Genomic DNA, 19,406 nt, shown 5'->3' with positions numbered 1-19,406 from the left:
TGTGGTTATCTTGGGCTTTTTTGTTTCCTTTTGACCCAGGATACCTCCTCTTATCCCTAGAAAATTGAAACATCATCTTTTCCTTTTCAGAGGCGGATCCTAGATGGAAGTCTCGGCTTTGCTGCAGGGGTAAGTTGCATGTTGCAGGGGAAATGTTGGTGGGGACATGTTTTTTGTGGCTTTTCTCTGCCACAAGCTATTATCAGTTTGTCCCCTCATTGTCTAGATGCATCCAGTTCTTTCTCTGTCTTAATGCCCCGCCTTCTTGTTCCCAGTTGATGGATGCCCCTGCCTCTCTTTGATAGTGAAAAAGTGCTACTTGGCAGCTGCCTGGAGACTTGGGGAATTAGATACTATTTAGGAAGGGCCTGGCATGGACCTGGCCTGATACATAGTTAGGACTAATTAAACGTCCACTTTCTTCTCCTTCTTCTATAAAGGATGCATTATTATATATACGCTGTGCAGGGTTTTAACTCAGGGACTTCCTTATGATGCTTCCAGCCTAGCCTTTTACTGGTTATTTTGGAGATGGAATATCTTGGACTTGCCTGCCTGGAGCTGGCCTCAAACTGAGATCCTTTAGATCTCAGCTTCTTGAATAGCTAAGATTACAGGGTGTAAACCACCAGTGCTCTGACAGATACTTTCAAACATGTAACAAAATAAGAGTCTTAAGATATCATCTAGGTACTCAGTCATCACTGATATTTCTGTTATTCTCATTTCACCTTTTCTCCTACAGCCTTCCTGGAAGGTTAGACTGTTTTGTGCAGTTAGACATTGTGTAATTGTACCTGTAAATTTAATATATTTATATTAATATATTCCTATACACACATATATACATATGTGTACATACATATACATATATGTATATATTCACATATATATGAATGACTTAAGACAACATCATCTTGACCCATGATAATTAGCAAAATTAGCAATAATTTCTTATTACATTCCCTAATCCATAGTCAAACAATCTCCATCCTTTCAAAGAGGCTTTTAAAGATTGCTTTGCAAGGACTGTGTTATAAACAACATGTCCACGTTGCATTAGTTCGATAATCTAAGTCTCTTACGTCTCTCTTATTCTTCAGCAGACCTGTTGTATGTGTAAGCTGTTTGTTGGAGAAAACTGGCTCAGTTGTCTATAGAATTTTGCTGATTACTTCCTGTATAACTTGTTTCTCCATCCCCTGTATTTCCTGTAAGTTAAGAGCCAGACATAATGCTTGGTAATTCAGAATTCACATTGTTTTTTCAGTACTGGAGTTTGAACTCAGGGACTTGTGCTTGTGAGGCAAGCACTCTACCACTTGAGCCACATTGTCATCTCTTAGTGCTTTATTTTATTTTATTTTTTTGCCAGTCTTGGGGCTTGAACTCAGGGCCTAGGCACTGTCCTTGGACACTTTTTGCTCAAGGCTAGCACTCTGCCACTTGATCCATAGCACCACATTCCACTTTTTCTGTGTATGTGGTTCTGGGGAATCAAACCCAGGGCTTTGTGCATGCTAGGTGAGCATACTACCACTAGGCCCATTCCTGGCCCTCTTTCTTTCTTTATTGATCTACATAATTTTTTTGGGGGGGGGGCAGTGGTTGTAGGGCTTGAACTCTAGGCCTGGGCACTGTCCCTGAGCTCTTTAGCTCAAGGCTAGTGCTTACTACTTAAGCCACAGCACTACTTCCAGTTTTCTGGCGGTTAATTGGAGATAAAAGTCTCATGTTCTTTAGTACTTGGCTGGCTTTGAACCCTGATCCTCAGATTTCAGCCTCATGTGCTGCTAGAATTACAGGCGTGAGCCACCAGCGCCCTGCTATGTAGATAGTTTTGCATTAATGCTTGGACCACCCTGGACTACAGATACACTCTCTGTCTCTCTCTCTCTCTCTCTCTCTCTCTCTCTCTCTCTCTCTTTCTCTCTCTCTCTCTCTCTCTCTTTCTCTCTTTCTCTATTTGTGAGTGTGTCATGGGGCTTGAACTCAAGGCCTGGGCACTATTACTGAGCTCTTTTGCTCAAGTTTAGCACTCTCCCAGTTTGAGCAATAGCTCTACTCCCAGTTTTCTGGTGGTTAATTGGAGATGAGTCTCATTGAGTTTCCAGCTTGGGCTGGCTTTGAACTACAATCCTCAGATCTCAGCCTCCTGAGTAGCTAGGATTACATGCATAAGCTATCAATGACATAGTGGATATTATGATCTTCCTATTTGTGCTTCCTGGATAGCTGAGAAGATGGGCATCTGCCACTGTACCAGCTCTGTGTTGCTTGAGCTGGGATCTTGCAAAATTCTTGCTTGATTTGGTCTCTAGTCTTCTGATCTTAGCCTTTCCAGTAGTCAGATATCTATAGTTGTGAGCCCACTGTACCGGCTCAGATTTTGTTTTCAGGCATGAGTATATCTTGATACTGCTATGTACTCAGATTGCACTGGCTACATCAGAAGGTGCATACTCTTTGTCTTCCCTTCTGCTTGTCTAGGGTTTGGCTTTTTTCTACTGTATTAGTGGTCAATCTTGGGATTTGAAAAGACTTGCCTTAGGGCATGAGGTTATCAGGTTAGCTGCTGGGAGACAGGGTCTTATCATAAGGATTTGCGACTTGTCACATTCATTTGTATCCACTGATAAAGGATAGCTGTCAGTGTTAAATACAGTCATGAAATTGACTATCTTCATGGGAGGAGAAGAAATATGGTCTGGATGAATTTGGAGGTTCTGAAACACAAAGAGCAATGTTTCACTTGTCTTTGCATGGAAGTATGTCTTTTGGAAAAGGCTTGAGCATGATGTTTTGGTAAGATTCCACTAGGAATCTCCATATCAGTGCAAGAAATACTTGCTCACAATAAATAGGAACATAAAACTGCAAAAGAGAAAGCGGCCACTAGTTTGGAAGCTTAGTCCTAGGCATGGAAAGGCAATTCAACACAGATTAGCTTATTCCTTGGGGAGCTGATTGCTTAGAAAAGATTTTCTCGAGATTTTGTCCAGATCTGCTTTTGTAGAGCCAGTGGCAAATCTTGTTTTCTCCAAGTGACTGGCTCACTGTGGGAAGTTAACGATGCCCTCCCACCAATGACCTTTGAGTCTGGAGGGATGCTGGTAGCCAGCTGCTCCTCTTTCCATTGAGAGCTAGGTGGGAGAATTCTGGGAGGAGAGTTCAGCCAGGGCCACTGGAAAAGTTTATTCTAGAGTAACTAGGAGAGCGGGGAGGTCCAAGCAAGGAACAACCATTGAATTGGGCTTGTACAAATCTTAGCTTTTATACTTTTCTTTTTTTGGGGGGAGTGGTCAATGGGGCTTGAACTCTAGGCACTGTCCCATAATTGACACAGGAGTCTAGGAGGCTGGGCTCGAGTACTTGTATACTTGCTTAGTAAGTGCAAAGCCCTGAATTCTAATTCAAGTACCCTAAACATTTTTATAAAAGCAAGTGTTGAGTGGATCTTAGAAGTTCTCTCCGGGTTGCCTGCACACAGGCCCAGCTTGATTTTTCTGGATGGTGCATGTGCTGGAAGGTCAGTCTGAGCTCTCAGAACAGGTAGCAAGCTCTTCTGGCTTTTTGGTGGTTAATTGGAGATAAGAGCCTCACAGACTTTTCTGTCTAGGTTGGCTTTGAACTCTGATCTTAGCTTCCTGAGCAGTAGACTTATAGGTATGGGTCACTGACATGTTGGCCCTTTTGTTTTTCTAAATTTGTCAACTGGCACTCCAACCCCCCCCCCCCTCAAATCCTAGTGGTTTCTGTGGGCTTGAGGATATTCTGATGCTATCAGTGTGCCTTGATCTTCCCCAGTATGATCCCACAGAACAGGGGTCTTCCTCTCCAGCGCCTCCTGACCCCTGACTCTTCTGTCTTGCTGCCAGGAGAGAGGGAAGCAAGATGAGGGAGGCTGAGGAGCAGGAGCACCTTGTAGGAAGGAGACAGATTCATATTATTATTATTTTTTCCTTTTCAATTTCATTCTTCAGATTTCCAGTGCCGTTCTAAACAGTGTGGGGGAGGAAGTGACATGTCTCCCCTCCCCTCCCTGTTGATGGAAAGTCACAGCATTCGTCTGGGAAGAGCCTTTTGCTGTGCTGGGCACCTGTGTTGTAGCGTCGAGGTTCTGCCTAGAGTCCCCAGAATGGTCACTTCCTTTCCCATCCTTTCCTGTTCCTTGTCTTCTCTCTCCATGTTCATACTCAGGCTGCATGAGTGGTTCACCACTGACCCCCGTTTTCCCAGTCTAGAAAGGTTGCTTCCCTCCTGCCCAGCCTTGCAGATCTGAGCCTTCTGTGCAGAGCAGCCAGGGTCTCTTCTTTGGGCACATCTGTCTCTTCTTGTTCGGGCATTCTTACCTGTTCTCAAGAGTGGGGAGGTGCTTGTGAAGTGATGAGTAGAAAGATAAGAAGGGCTAAAGGTTCAGATACCACCATCCAGTGTCAGCACACTGACATCACTTGGTTGTTTAAAAGTTCAGTGGATAGGGCCGGGAGTTTGGCCTAGTGGTAGAGTGCTTGCCTAGCATGCACGAAGACCTGGGTTCGATTCCTCAGCACCACATACATAGAAAAAAAAAAAAGCCAGAAGTGGTGGAGGCTCAAGTGGTAGAGCTCTAGCCTTGAGAAAGTCCAAGGGCAGTGCTCAGGCTCTGAGCTCAAGCCCAGGACTGGGAAAAAAAAAAAAAAAGTTCAGTGGCTAGTCCTCTAACCTGACTGGCTCCTTGTATCAGCCATTCACGCATCCATCTATCCATCTATCTATCCATTTAGCATTTGTAGAGACGTAGCTCTCTTGCAGTCCATCCTTGTGCTGTGGAGTTGAGGAGGGAAGGGAGAACCTCTGTTTTATAGGATATTTTGATCAAAATGACAGGTGTACGAGCAGCATTGATGGTCACAATCCAGCTGTTTTACTTCACTTATTATTTATTCACTTAACTAGTTACGAAGGGATTTCCATTTGGCATGAGTACAATGCATCTTGATAAATGTCACCCCACTTTTTATCCTTCTCCCCATCTCTCCCCATCCCACCTAGCCCCCCAATTTACCTAGCTCCATTTTCACACATGTACATTGAATATTAGGACTGCATATGTTCATCCTTCCTCTCTCTCTCTCTCTTTTTTTTTTTTTTTTTGCCAGTCATGGGGCTTGAACTCAGGGCCTAAGCACTGTCCTTGGGCTTTCTCAGGGCTAGAGCTCTACCACTTGAGCCACAACACCACTTCCGGATTTTTTTTTTTTATGTATATGGTACCAAGGAATCGAACCTAGGTAAGCACTTTACCACTAAGTCAAACTCCTGGCCCTTTTTTTTGTTTTTTAAATGCTTGTACTGGTGCTTGATCTCAGGACCTGGGAACTGTTCCCTAGCTTTTTTTTTTTTTTTTTTTTTTTAAATAAAGGTTGGGACTCTACCACTTGACCTTCAGTACCACTTTTGGCTTGAAAAAAAGTTTATTTTTTATTTTATTTATTTATTTATTGTAATTAATAGAAGGGTTACATTACATTCACCAGATAGAAGGTGCATTACTTCACAAACATTGATACCCTTTCTCATGACATGGTCCCTATTTCCCTGCCCCCTCCCTCTGCTCATCTTGATTTCCCCCCTTCCCTATCCATTTTCAAATAACCAATTAAACACATATAAAATATATCAGTTAACAAGGTGAAATAGTGTAACAATATGAGATAACCAAGGGATAGCAAAAGAGATGAGAAATAACATAGTACATTAAGGACAACAATCACTCATTATATGGTTTTTGTTTCCTTATCCTGGAGGTCCTTTCATTTAGTGTCATACAATATGGCCTTATGTCTCTAGATTTTATTCTATTGTAAATCTCTGCTAGGAGAGCCCAAGATTCCTACTGATTATGACAAATAAGGGAGACTATTGGGCCTATAAAAAGTGGTTTATTGGAGATAAGAATCTCACAGACTGCCTGCGCTGGGTTTGAACCACAGTCCTCAGATCTCAGCCTCTAGAGGAGTAGCTAGGATCAGAGGTGTTAGCCACCAGTACTTGGCTTGTAAATAAATAAACAGACTGCTTCTGCTCCTCTTTTTCCAGAGGTGCTTTGAAGCCTAGGGAAGGCTTTGCCGGGCATCGAGGTGAGTACGAGTGGACCCTTGCACAGTCTTGGTCAGGTCTCATGAGGCACAGGTTCTCAAGACTGAGGGTCAGGAGTACAAGTGTGCAGTGGGAGGTGGTGAAAGCAAAGCAGGTTTCTCAGGGCAGCTGCCCTCAGCCTTCATAGACCAGCATAATAGGCTGGCTTGGACCTGCCTGTTTCATGTGAGGGAGCTCTCTGGCTGTGCGGATGTTCCCTGTTCTCTGGTGCAGTGGTCAGTACCTTGGCTTCATGCTGGAATTTTCTGGAGAGTTTATACCCCAGGCTCCAATACTCTTGTCATAGCCTGGATTAACTGCATCAGAATCTCAGTAGTGTTGGGGTACAGTCAAGTATTTGTTGGGGCTCCCACTGAGCAGCCACCTCTGAAGGTCATTGTTTTAATAGTGTGAGCTGTGTTCTGGATAAAGCAGACTCTCAAGCTTCAGTAGCTATGGTCAGAGAGGTGCTGGACTTGGAGGACTAGACCCTAGATCTTGGGCAGGAGGGGCCTCTCTCTGGCTATAGCCTATCTGCTGTAGCTCACATGCAAGCTACTGTGAACTTGACAATGATTTTGGGTCCCGAGACTGGTTGATCTAGTCTGGTGAAGGGGGCAGCTGTCCTGCTCTGCATGCCTTTCCACTTGGACAGGTAGTGTTGGACAGCCACCTGATGGGATCCCAGGTCCTTGGTCCAAGCAAGACAAGAGATAGGATATTCACTGATTGGAAAATTGGAGCTTTAGTTTGTGTCACTTGACACATCATAAATATATATTGGATTACACACCGTAAGTGAAAAATGTGAGGCTGACAGGGACCAGTTGGAGTTGTCTTTGCCATGAAGCAGGATAGTGCTTTATCTAATCCAGATAGATGAAAGTGTAGGTTTTTTTGTTTTTGTTTTTTTAACTAAGTTTAGCTTAACTTATCTGATCTCAGTGTCTTCTGCTGCAATTTGAATCATAGAAAGTAGCCAACATCACTTTTCTTAGCATCCTAGGACCAATCTCATTAAAAATATTTACTGTCAGCTCTTTAGAAAAATACTCTTGCTGAATACACAGGACCAGAGTTAGAATTGGTTCACTTTTGTCCTTTAGACTTAGTGTGTCAAGGCCAAATTTCTACACATTATTAACTCAAGTACTTGGTGAAGAGGCCACTGTTGTATCACATTGCTTTTTAGCATTGGCTTGAACACAGGAGGAGAGAAGAGCCAGTAATCAAAGCCCCATCAAGGGCCAGGATAATTTTAGATATGGTCAGACGTGTTATGTTTGTGTCATAGCTGTTAGTGTTCTTTCTTTTGAGAGTTACTTTTGAGAATGAAGGTACAGGGAAAGAATTGTCTTCAGGCTAATTCACCAACCATATAGTGAGTACCTGCTTCATGCAGGGCATTGTGGGAGAGAATGAGAAGCTGCGAGGGACTCAGCTTGGGCTGGGGAGAGGACTTACATTCACCAGTAGTCATGAGATGCATGGGCTTGAGATTCTGAAGAAGGTAATGAAAAAAAAGATGCCCCAGGGTCTAGTGACAGGGAGGCTGCTCCTAGTTTCTTAGTTGGGGATCAGAGAGACTTCAGATGGAAAGATAATCTGGGTTTTTGCAGGAAAGGATGGGGCAGGGAGAAAAGAATTACAGAAGTAGCTGGGCGAGGTAGTTTATGCTTGTAATCCTAGCTACTCAGGAGGCTGAGATCTGTGGACTGAGGTTCAGAGCCATCCTGGGCCCTAAAGACCATGAGACTTTTATCTCCAATTAACCACTAGAAAACAGGAAATGGGGCTGAGGCTTCAGGGGTAGGGCAGTAGTCTTGAGCTGAAGAGCTAAGGGACAGTGCCCAGGCTGAGTCCAAGCCCCATGGCCTCACCAAAAAAAAAAAAAAAAAAAAAAAAGAAAAAGAAAAAAATAGAATTACAGAGGGAACAGTGAATAGGAAACATACTAGTGGTCGATCTGCAGCTGGTGATGGCTTTGGTGTGAAGTGTATAGAGAGGTAATCTGCAGTACCTTGGAAAGATGTTGGGTTTTTTTCTCTAAATGTGGGGGAGTCCCTGGAGATGTGCTCTGTTGTAGTAGATAGATCAGCTCTAGGGAGCACACACATTGAAAGCTATTGCTTTGTTTTAGAGGTAAGGTAGGGTTGAGTCTTTGACCTTGGACAGAGGGGAAGTAAAGAAGTTGGGGAAGTGAGAAACCTAGAGTCCTGCTGGGAAGCCCCAAGGTTTTGGCTGGTGGCCATTTGATTGTGAAGGGAGCCAGAGGGATTCAGAGCACAGGTTCACACCAATCCTGAGCAGTGTAAGGGCAGGCAGCACTGTCTGGCTTGTGGTCTGAGGGGAACTCTACTAAAATAGAGAGGGGCCTCTTACATCAGACTCTCCTCTTGTGAGTGGGCTTGTACTTTGGAATATGCATGTGTTGGAGTGGTCTCCATGGCAACCAGACACCCACGGTTAGTGTACTGAGGGTGATGGTGCCTGCTGCTCTGCATCCATTAGGATTAGTTTTGACTGAGAGGAACTGAAAATTGAAAAATAGTGCCTTAAATAAGAAAAGATCTCTCTCCCGAAGAATTCCAGAGCTCATGCATGGCTGGGAAAGTAGGTCTGTGAAGTCACTTGGGATTCAGGGCTCATTTTTGTTCACTGCTTTGTCTTACAGGATAACCTTTTTCTGGTTCAAAGTAGCTGCAAGAGCTCTGGTCCTCACAGCTACCTTCTGGGCAGTGGCAAGAAGGAGGGAGATCCCTTTTAGTCCCACATGACAGCCCTTTTTCCTCCCTCTCCTTCTCCCTCTCCCTCTCCCTCTCCCTCTCCTTTTTTCTCTCCCTCTCCTATTTTTGTGCCAATAATGGAGCTGGAACTCAGGATCTTGTGCTTGTCCTTTGGCCTTTTTTTTTTTTTTTTCCAAGGCTGGTGCTCTGTCACTTGAACTATTTTTATTCAGCTTACCTTTTAACTTTTTTTTAGGTGAAATATTGTGGTCTTTTCTGTCTGAACTGGCTTTGAACCACAATTTTCCAGATCTTACTCACCTGAGGCGCTATGATTAGTGGGACTCACTGGTGCCTGGCCATCTTGTACCTTTACTCAGACAACTGGGCATGACAGAGGGACAACACTAACCAGTCCAAGTCCTTCTTGCTCTCATTGCAGATTGTCCCGGAGCCCCAGCTTACCTCTCTATACACTTCACACCAAAGCCATTACCAGCTGCAGATTGACCACTAGTATGCTTCCTATTTACTGTTCCTCTATAATTCTGTTTATTTTGGTGAGGCCATGGGGCTTGGACTCAGCCTGGGCACTGTCCCTGAGCTCTTCAGCTCAAGGCTACTGCCCTACCCCTGAAGTCTTAGCCCTACTTCCTGTTTTCTAGGATGCATGCATCAGTGACAGGGCCAGCCATTAGGGAGAACTGAGTACTGAGTGTCTGACAACAGCAAAGGGGAGGCTGCATGCTCCCCTGTTGCATGGGTGTTTTTTTGTTTTTTTGTTTTTTTTTGGCCAGTCCTGGAGCTTGAAGTCAGGGCCTGGGCACTATCCTTGAGCACTTTTGCTCAAGGCCAGCACTCTGCCACTTGAGTCACCACACCAACTTCCAGCTTTTTCTGTATATGTGGTACCAAGGAATGGAACCCGGGGCTTCATGCATGCTAGGCACTCTGGCAACTAGCCACACTCTCAGTCCCATGGGTACTCCCATTTGGTCACCTTTAGCTTTTCTGCTCTAGCATCTCTTTGGAAATGTGTGTTTTTGAATCTCTTTCCTTCTTGTGAAGAAATTAAACAGGATAGCCTACAGCTGAGTGAGCTCTCCAGGAGAGTGGAAAACAGATTAGTATTGTATTTAAGACAGAGGTAGAGAATCATAGTCATCACCTAGGCATAAGCTTTAAATAAATGACAGTTGCATCTGGTCAATACTTGGTGATTATCCAGTGGTCAGTGCATTGCAGTGCTTATATGTGGATGCTAAGGGACATTTGCATCTTAGAGGCTTAGTCTCCCAATACTGTTAGACAACATTGCTTTATTGCTCTGTATTTTTTTTCCAGCCTTGGGACTTGAACTCAGGGCCTTAGCACTGTCCTTGGATTTTCTCAAGGCTAGCACTTTACCACTTGAGCCACAGCACCACTTCTGGCTTTTTCTATGTATATTGTACCAAGGAATTGAACCTGGGTCTTCATGCATGCTAGGCGAGCACTCTGCCTCTAGGCCAAACTCCTGGATTTATTCTCTGACATTTACACAAGGTGGGAGGGAAAGGATTTCAGTCTTAGAGGAGCAATAGGGGCCAGGAACAGCCACTAATCATAGGGATAAGCACAGACCCCCATGTGAGCCAGAACACTTTTTTATTGCCACTCTTTATTACCACAGTTCTGTTGTGCTGCCCAAAGATATGTCCATCTCTCCAAGGTACTCCCAGGTTTGAAGTCCTGTTCCTCGGGTGGGAGCCATCAAGGTAAGAATGATGGAACGAGGACCAGAAAAGTACTTATTCCATCAGACATGCCCCAGGTAGGTCCGGGGGAAGTGCAGCAAGCAGGAACTCCTCTCAGCCAGTCACTTGAGACCTCATGGACTTTGTGCCCAGACTGGCTTTGAACCGTGATCCTCAGATCTCAGCCTCCTGAGTAGCTAGGATTACAGGTGCGAGCTACCGCACCTGGCAGGCCTTATGCTCTTTAAAAATGCTTTTTGTTGTTGTTGTGGTTGCTATTTTATCTTACTATAAAGGTTATATACAGGGGGTTACAGTTATAAAGTAATGAGTACATTTCTTGTTGAAGAGTGTTACCCCCTCCCTCATTTTCTCCCACGGGCCTTGTACTTTTGCTTGGCTTTTTTTTTTTTTTTTTTGCTTGGCTTTTTCACTTATAGCTCTGCTGTTTTACTATTTGAGCCAAGCGTCTGTATCTAGCTCCCCTCCTCCACTTAACTGAAGATAAAAATCTCTTAGATTTATCTTCCCCAGGCTGTCTTTGAAGCATGATTCTCAGATCTATCTATTGAGTAGCTAGAATAATAGGTGTGAACCACTAACCTTTGCCTTTCTTATTTTATATTTTGTTGTTTTTCAAGAGAATGTTTTGCTATGTAGCCCAGGGTGAGTACAGGTACTCACTATGTAGACAAGACTGCCCTTGGCCAGATTTGAATTGATTTTCCTGTCTCTACTTCTTAGGTGCTGGGATTACAAGCATGCACTAGTATGCCTAGCTGATTATCCTCTTAATGCTTCACCCTCTCTAAGATGAGACTAATGAGCTCCTTGATTAGTGTTGCAATCCCTACCCCCAACGTGTCTGTAGGTTTTTTGTTTGTTTGCTTTTTGTCATGGGGCTTGAACTCTGGGCCTGGACATTGTACCTGAGCTCTTTCAGCTCAAGGCTAGCAGTCTACCGCTTGAGCCGCAGCACCACTTCCATTTTTCTGGTGGTTAATTGGAGATAAGTCTCACCAACTTTTGTGCTGGGCTGGCTTTGACCTGTGATCCCAAGATCTCAGCCTCCTGAGTAGCGAGGATTACAGGCGTGAGCCACTACCAGCTCCTGGTTCTTGCCTGTAGATTTTAGTGGCTTCTTTGCTTGTCCTGTTTCCTTCTCAACCTGCAAGGACTAGAGCAGAGACTCTCCTTTTCATCGGTGAACTGCAGTGCCCTCAGTAGGGGCTAAAACATAGTTGGAACTCAGTAATATTTTTATGGCTAGGATGCCAGGCTCGAGTGCTTATGTACTTAAGTAAGTGCAAAGACCTGAATTCTAACCCAGGTACCCTAAACATTTTTATAAAAACAAGTGTTGAGTGGACCTTAGAAATTCTCTCTGGGTTTCCTGCACACAGGCCCAGCTTGATTTTCCCAGACCCTGCATGTGCTAGAAGGTTAATCTAAGCATTCAGAACAGGTAGCAAGAAACCCTCCCCACTGGTTCTATAAGGAAATCAGTCTTGCTGATTCTCCTAGTTCGGAAACTAATTGAATGCAAACACATTACATTTCTGAAGCACTTTGAAAATGTGCCCATGATTCAATTCTAGTGAACGTCTCAGGATATAGTTATGTCAGGAAATGTTTCAAACCATTAGTGGATGGGGCGAGCTCAGGGAAAGGGATAGTGGGCATGGGGATGGAACCTTCTTTCTAGTGGACAGATGTAGCATGAGAATGGATGGCTAATCCTGGGGTTTGAGGTCGTGCCTGATTCTGCTACTCCTTGGTTGTGTGAGCTGAGACTTGTGAGCCTGTTTACTCATCTGTAAGACAAGGATGATACTGTTGCCTTCTCTGTGGCATGCTACTCAGGAAAATAAGTAAATATGATTAAAGCATTTAGCACAGTGAGCAGTCCATAGTGAGTGCCCAATACATGTTGATTAGTGTTGTGGAATTTGGGGTTTGTGTGAGTCATTGGCCTGGGCCGATTTTCTACATCCCAGATGGTTACCTTCTCACAAAACCCTCCCGACCTTTCTTCTTACTGTGAGTCTTCTGTCCTCTTTTAGTTTTATATATAATTAACAAATTAAAAACTGAGATCATAGCATATGTAAGAATTAGAGACATACTCTTTCATTTCAGTTATTTTGGACTTTTCCTTGTCATTTTGGTTGTTTGTAATATTCCCCTGTGTGAACTGTCTGTTATGTGGTTTTCCACTTTGGTTGAAGTATAATTGAAGTCCAGTAGAGCCTAGGTGTTTATGCCTGTGTGGTTCCAAGGAGGTTCCATTGAGGGCAAACTGCTCATGCTTTGGACTCACAGTGTGCAGCAACTGCACATGGACCTTTCATTTTTCCCATGACATCATCCAGCTTCCACTGAAGACATTTTCAAGTTTTCACTTGAGCAGGACCTTGGAGAAGGGAGGCCCTCTCCTCATCACTCCCCTTTACTACCCATTCCCTCCTCACCTGCCCTTTCCCCTCCCCTCTCTTCCTATTTTTCTTCCCCTCCTTATCCCCCCATCCCCAGTACTAGGGCTTGAACTCAGAGCCTGATTCTAACTTGGGTTTTTGGCTCAAGTTTGGCACTCTACCCCTTGAACTACAGCTCCACTTCAATCTTTTATTTTATTTATTTATTTATTTATTTATTTTGTGGGTCATGAGGCTTGAACTCAGCTTGGGTGCCATCCCAGAGCTCTTCAGCTCAAGGCTACCACCCTACCCTTGAGCCAAGCCCCATTTCCCTTTTTGTTTTCTAGAGGTTAATTGGAGATAAGAGTCTCAGGTCCTTTTGTGCCAGGCTGGCTTTGAACCTTGATCCTCAGATTTCAGCCTCCAGAGTAGCTAGGATTACAGGCGCGAGCCACGCCGACCACTTCAATCTTTGGATTGGTTCTTTGAAGACACATCCTCCTGGATTTGTCTCCCTAGGCTGGCTGATATTCTCAGATATCTGCTTTCTGAGTAGCTATGATTATAGGTAAGCACTGCTCCTGGCTTAGGACGCTGCCTCCTGTAGTCCTGCCCTGTCACATCTCACTCAGCTCTTGCGCTTACCTTTTAGAACCACTGTTCCCATACCCACAGCATCCCTTTCATCTCTCAGGTACACTAGGACACATAGTATTTGGAGGGATCCACATTTTTCGGATGAAAGGTTTGGAATGAGAAGTGGTCTCTTTATTTCTCCTTGACCTTGAGCTGTACTGCTAATTTGAGACAGGAGAGGGACAAAGCCAGGAGGCTGGTGCTTGCCACCTCTCTAGGGGGATGTGAGCAATGTGGGAGCAGCTCATTCCTCATACTTCAGAGTTTTCTCTCAGTGGAAGCAGACAGCTGCCTCTGCTCCCTCCTTCTAGCACTGGCAGGGGCTGCTTCATTGGCGGCCAGATCTGGGACAGATTGGAGTGGTGTGGGAGTGGGGGAGGCTAGGCCAGCTGGTGCAATTGTCCATCACGAGGCCCATGGTGAGAGGTGCTGTTGGAAGGGTGGCTGGGTGCCATAGAGAGGCAGCAGGAGTAGATGTTCACACCCTTTTAGATCAGTCTGCATGGAGTTAATCATTTAGGCAAGCTGAAGGATTCTGGGAGTCCTTCATTTAGCAAATGGGAAAGAACCGGAGTAATTGCTAAACTTTTACCTGGTTGATTGCAGTAGTGGGTTCGTGGGTGAGGAGTCTTAAGTGTATTTGACTTTGGAGCATTGTGAGTCTCACTTAGATGTAGCTAAGGGTGGGTGCTCAAGTCTAGGTGAGTCTCCACTCACATGGCTCTTTTGTCTGTAAATGTTTTATTGAGTTGAGTGCACATGGACTTGTGATCTTAGATTTGGAGCAGGAGCAAGTTTGAGGCTGAATCTGTCTTAGCTATTTCCATGCATTTAAATTATAATTAGGGACCAGGCACATCTTGAGTTATTGCTTTAAGATATTTACTATGCAGGTAGGTCAGGTGCTGGTGGCCTGTGCCAGTAATTCTACCTACTCAAGAGGTTGAGATCTGAGGATCACACTTTGAAGTCAGCCCAGTGAAGGAAAGTCCATGAGAGTATCCAGTTAATTAAAAAAAAAGTTAGACTAGAGGTATGGCTCAAGTGGTAGAACATCAGTTGAACCTAATGAGAACAGGAGGCCCTGAGTTCAAACCCTGGTACTGGCAGAGAAAAAAACCAGAGCAAGCAAGTGAACACCTATAGTGTCTAAGGCATCACTGTCAAGGACCTGTGACTATGAAGCATGGATGCCGGGAAGTCTCTTTGGGTATGATCTTTATGCTTGCCCAGTACTGCTGGGTTTAGGATAGCTTAGTTCTCAGCTCTGGGCCTGGACCTTTTGTTAGTTTAGTTTTTATTCATAATCATAAACTTAACTCTGCAATCCAGCTAGACTTAGAAGGGAGTAAGGAAAACATGGAACCCAGAGAACTGCAGTGATAGCACAAAGATTACAGGATATTACAAGCATGAGGTGGAAGGGTGTTCTCCCGAGTTACAGAAGGAATGGTCTGGTGGTTACAGTAAATCAAGTCAAATGTATTAGAGTTGTCTGCTGTCAGTAATGGTGACCTTCTTGCTGGTGATTCCCAGACACAATACTCTGTATGGCTTCCTCAACTTTCATATCCTCTTTCACTTTCCCAAAGACCACATGCTTGCCATCTAACCAATCAGTCTTGACAGTACAGATGAAAAACCAGGAGCTATTTGTGTTTGGTCCAGCATTCACCATGGCCAAGATGCCAGGATTTGTATGCTTCAGGATGAAATTCTCATCTTCAAATTTTTCTTCAAAGATGGACTTGCCACTGGTGCTATTATGGCATGTGAAGTCACCACCCTGGCACATGAATCCTAGGATAATCCTATGAAAGCAGGAACCCTTATAACCAAATCCTTTCTCTCCAGTGCTCAGAGCACAAAAGTTTTCTGTGAGCAGTGTGAAGGAGACACGACCCTAGGGCTTGCCACCCGTGGTGATGGGGAAAAACACAGTGAGGTTGACCATGGATGGCTGGTAATCACAAGCAACAGCGGCATTTGCAAAGCCACCTTATAGAAAATCCTAGAATGGCAAACAAGTTTTGCAGCAAACTTTTGATCATGGAGATGAGTAGCTAGGGAGGAATGAGGGAATTCATGATGGAAGGCACAGGGTCACTTGGAGTTGACTGCTTGCTGTTCAGTAGCGTGATTGGAAAGGGTTGCAGGGGTCTGTAGCACATCTTAGTTTTTGATTGTGCTGTTTATGTTAGTGATATCTTAATAACTGATTTTAAAAATTTGGGTCCTTGAACTGAATGCTGGTGGCTTGTGCCTATAATCACATAATCCTGGCTATATGTATATAATCCTCACTCTTTAGGATTGAGGTTCAAAGTCAGCTCAGGCAGTAAAGTCCAGGAGACTCCTTATCTAGCTAACGACCAAAGCTTGAAGTGGAGCTGTGAGTCACATGACAGCTCTCCAGGCTTGAGAGAAAAAGCTAAGTGACAATACTCAGGTGCCAAGTTCAAGCCCTGGTACTGTTAACAACGAGCGAACAAGATGGTTCCATGAAAAATCTGGGTCTCCTTTTTCTCTTGAAAAACCACAGTTCAAAAAACCTATGTCAGTTCCACTGTCATCCTCCAGGCCCTTTGTGAGAGACTGCCCCAGCTTAAAAGAAGTAAGTTTAACAGGCAGTGAAAGCTGTTTCTCTGTGAGCCATGAACGTCACTGTTCTGGTTAGGACTTCACATAGGCTACATTTTCCTGTGTATACAGCAATATTCTTGAAGTGAACAGTGCAGCCAGATTTCCAATCTGGCTAGGAATACAGAAAAATGTTCAGATCGGATCTGCTAGTGACCATGACCAGAAGGGAGAGCCTTAGGTCCAGCAGTCTGATATGAGATAGTGTCCACCTCATGTCTCAGGCCAGGCACCTCCCTATGAAACATGTGGCTTCTAGATTGCATGTCCATCCCACTTAATTACAGTGTTTTCTACCAGCTATAATTAGGCTTAAAGGACTTAGGGTTTCCTTCCAGGGATGGGGACAAAGAGCACAGAGTGTGCTCCCACTGAGCATGTCAGAATATTCACACTCATCCATGCCTATTGGTTAAGAGAAAAAGGGCCTTAGACACAGGTACTGATAGTGGGAGCCTCAGGCAGGCTAGAGAGTATAGCCCAGCCTTTCTAGCTCCCCCTCCCCCATCATGTGGCACCCAGAGGAAGCTCCAGTGTGGCCTTGTGAGCTCTGACAACTCACTTGTATAACTAGCACCTCAAATGAGATAGAGGGCATTTGTGATAACCCAGAGGAGATCTTGTTCCCTGAGTCAATCCTGCTACTCCTTTCCCCAGCAAACATGGAAAATCCTATCTCCATATCTTAGCATGGCATGTTCTTCTGTGTAAGTAGAATCATACTGTGTGCATGTTTGTGTATGCATAAGTTCCTATGTGTATGGGTGCATGCATTTGTCCATGTGTGTGTCTGTTGTTGGTTGTCAGTCTCCTTTCCTTCAGTAAAGTGATAATGAGATTTATCCAGTGTTTCCACAGCGCAGGAGTTTTTCTCCTTTTCATTGCTAAGGAGTATTTTATTTTTATGAATACACTACAATGTGTTTATCCATTCTTTTGGTGATGGCCATTTGCATTGGTTCCAGTGCATGGATACTATGAATACAACTTCTGTGAATATTCTTGTGCACGGCTTCCTGCGGACATATGTTCCCATTTCTCTTGGGCAACTGTCTAGGGGAGGAATTACTGGATCATATGGTAGTTGCCCCCCTCATCCCCCCGCCCCAAGCAAATACATCTTTCTGTAGTTTGAGTTTTCACCCATCACTGGCAGTGGTGGGTGAAAGCTAAGAAATGTTAGGTCATTCAAGCAAGTCATTGAAAATTAATAGCTATAATTTCAGCTGAATGTAATTGATTATAATTTAGAGCTGTTTGGATTAATTCTGTAAAATTATATGAAGCTGATATATCATAAAAGCTTGCTGACAAAATCCAGTTAGGTTCAGATATAGCTCCCCATGGAATTTGATTCATGCTTGAAGCATGTCTAGTTCCTGACCTGCCAGGTTTGAAAGCTGACTCAATACAGAATTCAGGTGGCTCCCCATTGTGTTTCTGATCAAGTGATTCACTATTGAAGGGACCTGGGTGACCTCACTCTGGTATGGTCACATGCAAATTCCTTCCTTCTTCCTAGCCTCTCTATACTCATCCTCTCCCTCTTTACTCCTGTCCATGGGTTTCCATTCTACCTTCTGACATCCTTTTAGTTTCTGATGCCAACTTACTTCCCTTTACCTCACTCAGCACTAGTGGTTGCATACTGCTGACCTGCTCAGTCTTGACCTAAGGGCGTTTTGTTTGTATAGAGGGTCACTTCCATCTCCATTTTGAAGTTCCCAATTGATGCTAGCATGTGACCTAATTGCCTACAATCCGAAGTCCAGGATGTGCTGCCTGGCTTCCTAACCATGAACACCCAGGTAGTTAGTTCCCGCATGCCCTCTTTCTCAATCAGACCCATCTCCTGGCATGCTTACCTTTTCAGATCCTGCCTCCCCCTCTGCACTACCCAGCCAGAGATAACCTAACTCCATGTTCCTTTCCAAATCATATCCAGTTCTCAAGAACCTTTCCACTCCATTTGTAGTTATACTTCTTTCCTTTTCTATTTTTACTTTGGCACCTCACTATTTATCTCTTCACATGTCTCTTTGCCTATCACGTCACATGTCTTCTGCGGTCTCTTATGGTGTGTAGCTAGTGTCTCATTAAGGCAGAACTCAGTAGACCTTAGATCCACCTCTCCTTTATTTCTCAGGGGCCAGCATAATGTTGGCTATACAGTGAACACTGACAAGTACTCAGTGGTTGACTTGAGATTTTTATTTTTATTGTTGTTGTTGGTTGTAGGGCTTGAACTCTGGGCCTGGGCACTGTTCCTGAGCTCCTCAGCTCAAGGCTAGAACTGTACCCCTTGAGCCATAGTTCAGGCTTCTAATGGTTAATTGGAGATAAAAGTCTCACCGACTTTTGTGCCTAGGCTGGTTTTGAACCTTAGTCCTCAGATCTCAGCCTCCTAAGTACCTAGGATTACTGGCATGAGCCACCAGCACCCAGCTGACTTGAGATTTTTTTTTTTAACATATGATTTGGAGACAGAATTTAGAGGCAGTTCCTTAGCTTCTGTCCTTAGGGAATGATGATTGCCTTGAGTTTTATGGATTGCAAGCTTGTGTCAACTCTTGAGGATGTACTTTGTTTCTTTGAACATGGTTGATAGAAGTCCTATTCTGGAGCAGATTCTGAGATGGGAACTCTCTCTTCTCCTTTTCTGTAGACTTCTGGCCCCTTCCTTAGACATGTGTGAGTAACTATTACTTGCTCTACTGGATGGTAATAACTATGTATGTGTATTATTTTTCTCTCCCCTTTTTATTAAGGGGGGAATTTTATTTTGTGGCTCAGATGTTCTTTCAGTATTTAAACTGTCGTTGTGCTAATAAAGGCATCACACTGGAGCATTCTTACGTATCCCTCAGGTAGCTCTTCATAAATTCATTCCAGAGCTGAAATTGTTCCAAAATGAGCACTTACACATAAATGAATAGCTTCACCTGCTGCGAGCTTGAAGTGTTTAGCAGGTTGTTTTTGATTATTCTGTGCTGGTACTGCTAACACCAGAGGGCAATTAGTAGTGTTATAAAAAATGGACCCCCTGTGGCATGATCTTTTAAGAACAGTGATCTTATTATAAGATGTGAGAAGTACAGAAGGGATTTTGGGGATTTTACTCTGGGAACATG

The 19,406-nt window shown here is 44.1% G+C and overlaps 1 protein-coding gene and 1 pseudogene across 4 annotated transcripts in view; one reads left to right on the top strand and one right to left on the bottom strand.

Annotated features, from left to right (window-relative positions):
- Positions 1-19,406, top strand: part of Slc39a11 (solute carrier family 39 member 11) — a 261,761-nt gene that overhangs the window by 27,105 nt on the left and 215,250 nt on the right. For all 4 annotated transcript variants that reach the window (XM_090350203.1, XM_090350202.1, XM_090350204.1 and 1 more), the window contains exon 3: positions 91-129. In XM_090350203.1, the coding sequence (XP_090206329.1) occupies positions 91-129 (39 nt within the window). The remainder of the gene's footprint in view (positions 1-90; positions 130-19,406) is intronic.
- On the bottom strand, positions 15,121-15,589 carry LOC150051346 (peptidyl-prolyl cis-trans isomerase A pseudogene; annotated as a pseudogene).

The sequence above is a fragment of the Megascapheus bottae genome, chromosome 17, assembly GCF_031878675.1.
Source record: "Megascapheus bottae isolate mThoBot1 chromosome 17, mThoBot2.hap1, whole genome shotgun sequence".
In the NCBI taxonomy this organism is placed as follows: domain Eukaryota; kingdom Metazoa; phylum Chordata; class Mammalia; order Rodentia; family Geomyidae; genus Megascapheus; species Megascapheus bottae.
Note: the sequence above shows the minus strand (reverse complement) of the source record. Positions and strands in the feature narration are given on the sequence as shown.